Raw genomic sequence first — 9,115 nt, 5'->3', positions numbered from 1 at the left:
CAAAGCAAGGGCTGCTTGGATTGCACTGTGCTCAGTGCCAGCTCTGACCCCCACCATGCCCACGGGTACTAACCCTCCAGGCCCAGCGCCTGCACCTCCAGGCGGAATGGAAGGAGGGGCCCTCGTAGGAAGTCATAGAATCATAGAGTTGGAAGAGACCACAAGGGCCATCCAGTCCAACCCCCTGCCAAGCAGGAAACACCATCAAAGCATTCTTGACATATGCCTGTCAAGCCTCCGCTTAAAGACCTCCAAAGAAGGAGACTCCACCACACTCCTTGGTAGCAAATTCCACTGCCGAACAGCTCTTACTGTCAGGAAGTTCTTCCTAATGTTTAGGTGGAATCTTCTTTCTTGAAGTTTGAATCCATTGCTCCGTGTCCGCTTCTCTGGAGGAGCAGAAAACAATCTTTCTCCCTCCTCCATATGACATCCTTTCATATATTTGAACATGGCTATCATATCACCCCTTAACCTTCTCTTCTCCAGGCTAAACATACCCAGCTCCCTAAGCCGTTCCTCATAAGGCCCCACAGGGCTTCTCTCTCGGGCACCACCCTGCAAGGCAGGGGTGTCAAGGTTGCCCTTCCAGCCCAGTCTGGACCCTGATCTGCTCCGGCCCCTCTTCCCCGGGGCTATTTGCTGCGATCTCCTGGATTAGTGGCGACCGGCGGCTGCCGTCAGTGTGCAAACAAATGGCGCAATGCTCTCCGGCTCTGCCAAAGCCCTTCAGCCCCGACGGCGGCCCAGGCAGGCCACGTCCAGCACAGGAGCGCATCCTGGGAAGCTGCCCTTCGCCTCTCGTCTCGATGGATGTCTCTTATCAGCAGCCAGGCCTGGCCTTGGCGCTCCCGCCTGCCTGTCTGGCGGCCGCAGCTACTGTTACCCAAACACAAGGCGAAGCAGTGGGGAATGAGCTGGGTAGCCCTCCCTGCTGGGCGTCTAGGGCACCCCACCGCCCAGCGCCCCCGCGAAGGCCACATTTGTAACGCGAAGGGGGGCACCAAAGGCAGTGGAGGTGCTGCCGCCCGAGGGAGGGCAAGAGCGTGGCACCCACGGGAGCCAAAGGGGCAAGAAAAGAACAAAGGCCGCTGCCGCTGCGTGTCCATTTCCCGGGTGGCCCGCTTCGACCCTCGGCGCCCCGCCCCGACGGGGAGGGCCCAAAGCGCGGCGACTTAGGGGGCAGGGCGGGCGCTCCATCTGCTCCGCCCGGCGCGCCTCGGCTGCTCGGCTTCTCCTCTTTGCCGCCGCCACTGCCGGCTGCACGTCCTCCATTTCCTCTTCCTCCGTCCGCCGCCACGATGGCCCACTACCTCCGCGCCGTTGCTCCGGCCGTCGCCTCGGCCGCTTTGGGCCGCTCTCCTGCCGCGCTGCTCCCGGTGCTGAGCGCCTCGCAGCGCCCGCCGCACCGGCACTGTGAGTGGCGGGGGGGGGCGGAGGAAGGAGGGGGGGTTAAAGCAGAGGGTCCCGGAGCTGCCCCCTCCTAAGGCCTGGCGACGGGAGCCGCTTCTCTAGCCCCGGAGAAGCCGGCCAGGCGTTTGCCCCCTCCAAGATGCCTGGCGCCATGGCCGTGCCCTTGTGTGGACAGGGTCCTGGAGCGTCCCGGGCCCCCCGTCCGCCGGTGACCTTGCGATGCCCCGCTGGACTCCGTCGGCTGCCTTCCTCTGCGCCTGGGCTCGCCCGGGCCCGCCTGCCAGGCTGGGCCTCCCCAGGGACTATATTTAGAGCCGCGTCAGGTGGAGCCGCTCCCGCTCAACCCCGGGGCGGCGAAGGCGGCTTTGCCCGCCTCGGGGCACCGGGAGACTCGGAGGAGGAGAGCAGATTGGCTCTCCCGGGAGACCTGCAGCTGCGGGACGCGAGGCCCACATGGCAGCCCCTCTTCGGGCGCTCTTTTGCCCCGTCTCGAAAGTGGCCCGGGGGGGGGGGGCGGACAGAAGGATCTGCCTGCCAGCTTGGCGGGTTCCTGTTGCACGGAGCAGAAACTGGCACAGCGCACAGCTGGTCTGGAGGGGGCATTAAAACCCTGTCTGCATATACAGTACGTGCTTGCCTCATTGAGGCTGTGCCAGGCCTGGGAATGTAGGTCTGGCAGTTGCTTTGCTTCTGTGTGTCGCCATGAACTCCCTGCATGGAAGACCCCCCCCCCGCAGCCCCCCTGCACACTCTAAGGTGTGGAAGCCTCTTTCCAGCTTGACCAAGACCACTTTTCCTTCCTCTGTGTGTGGATCTCGAACAGAGGATTTGGCTGCCCTCTGCCCTGCCCTTCCTGCTTTGAACAGCTAGCAGCTGCCTCCAGGACCTGTTGGAGAGCCGTGCCAGCTCACTCTCCGAGGGGTAGGAAGAAAGCCGCAGAGGGAGGGTGTGCCTGCTGCTCCCCTGCTGTCCTCTGAGGGTGACCTTGTCCCTTGACCGGCTGGCTGGAGCAGTGGAGTTGCAGGTCCTGTCTGTGGAAAAGGGGCTGCGGGCAGATCCCCCAGCAGAGGAGCCTCACCCCAGGCGAATGTGCTTGGATTATGACTTGTGAAAGTCAGCAGGGCTTTGGGCTCAGCTGGGATTAGTTAGAGAGCCACTGGGCAGCAGTTAATTCACTTTCTCTCCTGCCAGGGTCAATCACAGGGTAGACACAGCAGGCACCTTGGCCACTCTGTGTTGTGCCTATTCTCAGTAGAGCTGGGGAAATACTTCAGATTCTTAAGAAGCACCAGCGTCAGTTGTTGTTTACATACATGAAGGGGGAAAGGCTTTCAGGAGAAGCGCAGGCAGCTGCCACAAGGGAGGCAGTTTATCAGTCTCTAGACCCCACCAAGGATTTGTTTTGAGAGTGGTGTGCTGGGATGGAGACACATGCCAAGGCCCTGGGAATTTTCTTCCAGTGGTTCTAGCAGCTTCACCGTAGCACAGCCCACACCACACAATTGTTTGGGTGCTGGAGGTTGTCTCTGGTGTCTCTTCAGCATTTTGACATTTCCCCACAGATGCTGACAGAAGGATCAAAGTTGCCAACCCTGTGGTGGAGATGGATGGTGATGAGATGACCCGGATCATCTGGGCCTTCATCAAGGAGAAGGTACCTGGAAGTCTTGGATCTGAGGGGCTGGGAATAAAGCAGCAAGGACCACATGTTGATGGGCTGTACATTGGTAGCACGATCATGTTTCTAAAATGCTCAGAGTTTGTGGAAGGGTGAAGAAAGGGGCAATAGAAAGTCAGAGGACTGGAAGATGTTTCTCTTTGAAGTAGGCTAAGGCGGTCAGCTTTGAAAAAGTTCCCATGAGAAGTATGATAAGAGATTTATAACATTACAAATGATGTGGGGAGAGAGCTGGGTTTTCTCCTTAAAATTTTCAACACCCTGGGATATATCGTAGGTAAACCAGATGATGACATTTAACACAGCCGTATTCCACATGCAGCAATGAATGAGTTATATAAAGTCAGGCAGCCCCTGCCAACCTGGTGCCCTTCAGCTCTTTTGGACTACAACTCCCAGCAAACATGGCTTTATGATGATGGGGCTGATGGAAGCAGAGCTACACTGGCTGAGACTGATGGGGGTTGTAGTCCAAAATATCTGGAAGGTACCAGGTTTGGAGGTGGGGAGGCTGGGGCAGATTAGTGTCCCATTTCCCCACAGACCAAATGGAGCTTGGAAAAGACACCATCCTTGTAACAGGAGAGAAATTGTGTGAAGAACATGTAATTATTATTAATTTTTTAAGTGCACTTTTTTGCATGCATGGGAAGGGTAGTGCGTGGAAGCTTTCTGGGGCGTGTCTCTGATGGGCCTTCTGCACTTGCTCAGTGGTGTGTTGATCTCTACTGCGGGGTCTGCATCTACATACCTTTGTCTTCACTGCCTTCCTCCCATCCCGGCACAGCTGATCCTGCCCAACGTAGATGTCCAGCTGAAGTACTTTGACTTGGGGCTGCCGCATCGGGACCAGACGGATGACCAGGTCACCATAGACTCTGCCCTGGCCACCCAGAAATACAGCGTGGCTGTCAAGTGTGCCACAATCACCCCCGATGAAGCCCGCGTGGAAGGTACATGGGAAATGCCCATGGCAGGGTTCAAGGAATCTGGCAAGACTTGTGCTCCAGGCCCCCTCTCGCAAGGGGAAGTCACTCAACCCAGAGCAGATTGCAGCTCACTTTCTTGTGGGGAATATTCCTCTTTTCTCTTGGGATGGCTGGAGTGGCTGGTGCTAAGGCAGTGGATTGGCAAGGAGCAGAGAAAGCTACCTTGTTTGAGTCAGACTCTTGGTGTAACAGGCTCCACTGGCTGGCAGCAGCTCTCCAGGGTTGCAGGCAAGGGACCTGGAGATGGAGCCTGAGATTGAACCAAGGATCTTCTCTGTGCAAAGCAGATGCACTCTGCTGAACTGCCACCATTGGTCTCTTGCTCTGCACCTAACTACTTCTTATTCCCCTCCCCACTTCCCCTAGAATTCAAGCTGAAGAAGATGTGGAAGAGCCCAAATGGCACTATCAGGAACATCCTGGGTGGGACAGTCTTCAGAGAACCAATCATCTGCAAGAACATTCCTCGCCTGGTCCCGGGTTGGACAAAGGCCATCATCATTGGCAGGCATGCCCATGGTGATCAGGTGGGTTGGAAGGGAGAGTGGATGGGCAGCTGGATTGGGAACAAGGTGGGATGTGCAGCTGGGAGAGTAGAGCATTCTCTTCTCTACAAACCCTCTGGGATAGAGCAGGGCCAGTCAGTCTCTCTTACCCCTCGGCAATTGTGTTTTGATTATCTGTCTGGCTCCAATCTGCCTCCCTACCTCAGACAGGCATGCACAAAGTCAGGAGTAGCAGGGGGAATGTTGTTGGAATCCTGCTGACTGAGTCAGGAAGTGATGGCAAGAGTACAGAAAGCTTTGAAAGAACCTCACTGATAACTCTCCTTCATCCTTGAGTACCAGGTACTTGGTTTAAATACCTGTCCTAAGTTCAAATGCTGTATAATCTTCTATAGGAATAGAATCAGAAGAGGAAAAAACCTAGAATTTTCTTATAATAAATGCAGGTCATAACTGGGGCACGGGCGGCATCTTTGCCCCCAAATTCCTCCATCTTCACCCATGTGGTTAAAAAATCTATGTCCCTCTCTAGGGCGTGTGGAGATGGGTGGCTGTAAGCAGAGAAAAATAAAAACAGAAATTAACTGGAAAACCCCAATTCCTTTGTGAGGGGCTCATGAAGCAGGGCTAGTCTAGAAGCTAGGAGTTCAGCTCAAATTGCCCCTGCCTCCTACAGCAGGTGGGGTAAACCCAAAGGATTCCAGAGGCTCCCCCTTGCTCTTCTACAGGACAGTACTGTGGATCCTAGCTACAGAATACATTGGGAGGGAGCATGGGGCTAATTAGGGGGTTTGATGTGGGGAGTCAAGACACTTTGATATTGTTGGGCTCTGCTAACATTTGGGTTTCTGCTTTCCAGTATAGAGCCACAGATTTCGTTGTGGACAGGTCTGGGACGTTTAAGATGGTCTTCACTCCCAAGGATGGCAGTGCAGTCAAGGAGTGGGAGGTGTACAACTTCCCCGGCGGAGGCGTCGGCATGGGCATGTACAATACAGATGAGGTGAGAGAAATGCCAGCTGGACCCCTGCATTAGTTGCTTCCAGTTGACTGGGTCCCCTCCATGGTGCATCCTGGAGACCTGCTGCCCCCCATTTGAAGAGCGGGGTGGCAGCTCCTGTAGGCTGCTGCTTCTGGGTCACGCCCCACTGACGGCCCTGTCTTCCTCTTGCAGTCCATCTCGGGCTTTGCCCACAGCTGCTTCCAGCATGCTATCCAAAAGAAGTGGCCCCTTTACATGAGCACAAAGAACACCATCCTCAAGGCCTACGATGGGCGTTTCAAGGACATCTTCCAGGAGATCTTTGAAAAGTGAGCCCTTCTGACCCCCCTCTTGGCCTAAGCCAGGAAGCTGTGGGTGGGGAGTTTCTTTCTCCCATCTTCCCCGAAACCCAGCATTGCCTGCTGAGATCCTAAGCACCAGAGCACCTCCCTGTTGGGATGGGTTGGAGGTGCTGTGTGAGGAGGATTGGAGGGTTGATGCTGCATGAATAAGTAACCTCTTGTTCTACACTGCCAGGCACTACAAGACTGATTTTGACAAGCTCAAGATCTGGTACGAGCACCGTCTCATTGACGACATGGTGGCCCAGGTGATAAAATCCGCAGGTGGCTTTGTTTGGGCGTGCAAGAACTACGATGGAGATGTCCAGTCTGACATCTTGGCCCAAGGTGCGGCGCTGGGCGGGGGAGAGGGCAGCTGTGAAAGGCTGCATTTGGTCTGCAAGTGGTGTGTGCGCTTGCAACTTGTAGGGACCAGAAAGCAGGGGGGGGGAAGAGTTTGCTCTATTCTTGCAATAGCACCACAGAACATGGCTTCCTGTGTGACCAGGGCACTTCAGGGGGCTAGACCCTCCCATGTAGGGAGCTGCCACTGGATCATCTTAACCGGCAACACCTCACCAGGAGCCTTTCCCAGCCCTCTCTGGAGATGCTGGGGATGGAACCTGGGATCTTGTATGTGCAAAGCACGCACTCTGCTACTGAGCTATTGTCTTTCTCCAAGACTGCATAGCACTCAAAAGGGCAGGTTTCTGCTCTCAAGGGGGGAAGCAATGTTGCCGAGGTCTTCAGTAATGGTTCTCAGAAGGGAGGCTGCACAAGGCAAGGCCAGAAAGTTTTACATCCCGCTTCCTGGCCTTCTGACTAGCATCTCAGGAGATGGGCTTTTCTCTCCCAGCGGCTGTTCTCCAGCTCTACTGCAGTTGTCTGTTCTGCAGAGTGGAGGTGGCAGAACAGATGCCCCGCTAATGGTGAAGCTGGAGAATTCGGACTTTTCTTCCTTCCTTGCGAGTCAGCTGAGCACTTGGCTTTAATCTGTTGATATAATGTGCTAGGTACCCCATGCCCCAGAGGGGAGCACCTCATAGGCGTAGGAACAAAGTGGCCCAGGGACCTCCCCTTCCCCACAGAGGAAGGTGTGGAAAGCTGCTGTTGCAGAGACAGCCAACAGTTTGGTTTTTTCCCCTAGGGTTTGGTTCACTCGGCCTCATGACTTCCATCCTCGTCTGCCCGGATGGGAAGACCATCGAATCGGAGGCAGCTCACGGCACTGTTACACGCCACTACCGGGAGCACCAGAAGGTGGGTCAACTGGGTGGCATGTGGCTGTGGAGGGGGCTCACCTGGCCTCTTCTTTAGGCATATTGTCTCACTCTTTTCTGCACAAGGTGAAGTCCCTTTCAGCTTCCCAGGCTTTAAATAGCTTCACCCTTTTAATCCACCGAGTCTTAGATTTGCCATGTACTTTTAGTGAAGATGTGCTAGTTTGCTTGTTGCTGCTGAAAATATGCCTGCTTATTATAGTTTTGCCATTTTAATGTTTTATTGCTGTAAGCTGCCCAGTGAACACTGTGATTGGAGGATATAAATACAGTACTGCCAATAAAGTAAATGAATGAAAAAGACCAGTGCGAGGGACGTGAGCGCCCTCTTCTGGCCAACTTGCTGCATCTGCGTTCTCACCAGACTAGGGATAGGGAAACTGTAGTCCTCTAATGTTGCTTTAAGTCTCTTAAAGTATTGTCCATGCTAACTGTGGCTGATGGGGTCCAACAGCCCCTGAAGGGACACAGGTCTCCCCCTCTCTCAAGCTAAATGCTTACTGGTCTGCCACCTCTATAGCACTGGCTGGCAATTAACTCTGCTTGTTTTCCTCCCCTGCAGGGCAATCCCACCAGTACCAACCCTATTGCAAGCATCTTTGCCTGGACAGGAGGCCTGAAGCACAGAGGCAAATTGGACAACAACGCTGACCTCATCAAGTAAGGGCCACTGCCCAGCAGCATGAAAAACAACATTGCTGTGGGAGAGCAAGTTGGCGGGGAGGGAATAGGGCTGCAATTAAGTCAGGCTCACGACAGAGATTTTTTGAAGTCCAGGCATAAGAATGACCCAGATACTGCAATGGGAGAGTGCCCTGGGCCCCCCAGGGGAAAAGGTGGACCCTGAAGAGGGAAAGGCAGGGCTCCTGGAAGGTGTTGTGAAATACCTGCTTGAAGGTGAGCGTCAAGCGTGTTGTTGGCACACTCCATATTGCATATCGCTGCATCTGCTAGTTGCTTCCAACAAGTGATGCACAAATCAAATAACGGCAGTAGCCCAACAAGACTGAGAAAACAAGCAAGCTTTGCTCCCTGCGAAACAAGAGTGAGGCTGGGCCTGGCCTGTCAGTCAGAGAGCCAAAGGCTGCAGGGAGATGTTGGGCCTTGCTGTTTTTCCTCCTGTGCTAGAGGCTGTTCTTTTTCCATGGCCAGGTTTTCTGAGACTCTGGAGAAGGTCTGCATTGAGACAGTGGAGAGTGGTGCTATGACAAAGGATCTGGCTGGCTGCATTCATGGATTAAGCAAGTGAGTATTCCTGGGCTGCTGCAGGGCTAGCCTGTGGCTCCTACCTTCTCTCTCGTGAGTTGATGAATCACAACTTGCCACCGGCTTGGGCTTCTTATGCTCCCCCCCCCTTTGTGCATTTACAGTGTGAAGCTCAACGAGCATTATTTGAACACCACCGACTTCCTGGATGCTATCACGAACAACCTGAACAAAGCTCTGGGCAAATAGGAGGAGCTGGAGGGGGGCGCTGGAGCGTGCTGGTAGGGGGTGGAGGAGGGCACAGCATAGCATGGAGGCACATGATGAAGGAAGGGGGATTGCCTCATTTTTAACAGAACAAATTCTGGCTGTTTGTACTGTCAACCAGAGACATTTTTGTAACCTGGTCGTTTTTTAAAAACCTTTTTTAGCTGCCCTACTTGGGCTCCAATAACATGTCCCACCTGCTGCTACTGCTGGCTTGGGGGAAGGTCTCAGTGCTGGACCCCCCACCCCCTGCCAGGCAGTCATAATGGTTTGTGCTGTAATTTATGTACTGTGGTTGGGGCCTCATGGTGCCAAATAGCGCTATTAAATTATAGCTTTTACACATGGCTTGTTGTTTCTGTTGCTTCCCAGTGTCGACGGTCTGTTACGGTGATTCTTTTCTGGGGAAAGGCAAGTCTCAGCCCCCCTTGAACCTCTCCCCACACACCCCAT

At 54.4% G+C, this 9,115-nt stretch overlaps 1 protein-coding gene across 1 annotated transcript; it reads left to right on the top strand.

Annotated features, from left to right (window-relative positions):
* The first annotated feature begins 1,245 nt into the window (after positions 1-1,245).
* IDH2 (isocitrate dehydrogenase (NADP(+)) 2) lies at positions 1,246-9,007 on the top strand. Its single transcript, XM_035131098.3, has 11 exons — positions 1,246-1,416; positions 2,976-3,067; positions 3,879-4,044; positions 4,447-4,607; positions 5,446-5,589; positions 5,761-5,897; positions 6,106-6,257; positions 7,057-7,169; positions 7,752-7,849; positions 8,342-8,434; positions 8,560-9,007. The coding sequence occupies exons 1-11, from the start codon at positions 1,302-1,304 to the stop codon at positions 8,642-8,644; spliced, it is 1,356 nt and encodes a 451-aa protein (XP_034986989.1). The 5' UTR covers positions 1,246-1,301; the 3' UTR covers positions 8,645-9,007.
* The last annotated feature ends 108 nt before the right edge of the window (positions 9,008-9,115 follow it).

Source organism: Zootoca vivipara, chromosome 13 (assembly GCF_965207765.1).
Source record: "Zootoca vivipara chromosome 13, rZooViv2.hap1.1, whole genome shotgun sequence".
In the NCBI taxonomy this organism is placed as follows: domain Eukaryota; kingdom Metazoa; phylum Chordata; class Lepidosauria; order Squamata; family Lacertidae; genus Zootoca; species Zootoca vivipara.
Note: the sequence above shows the minus strand (reverse complement) of the source record. Positions and strands in the feature narration are given on the sequence as shown.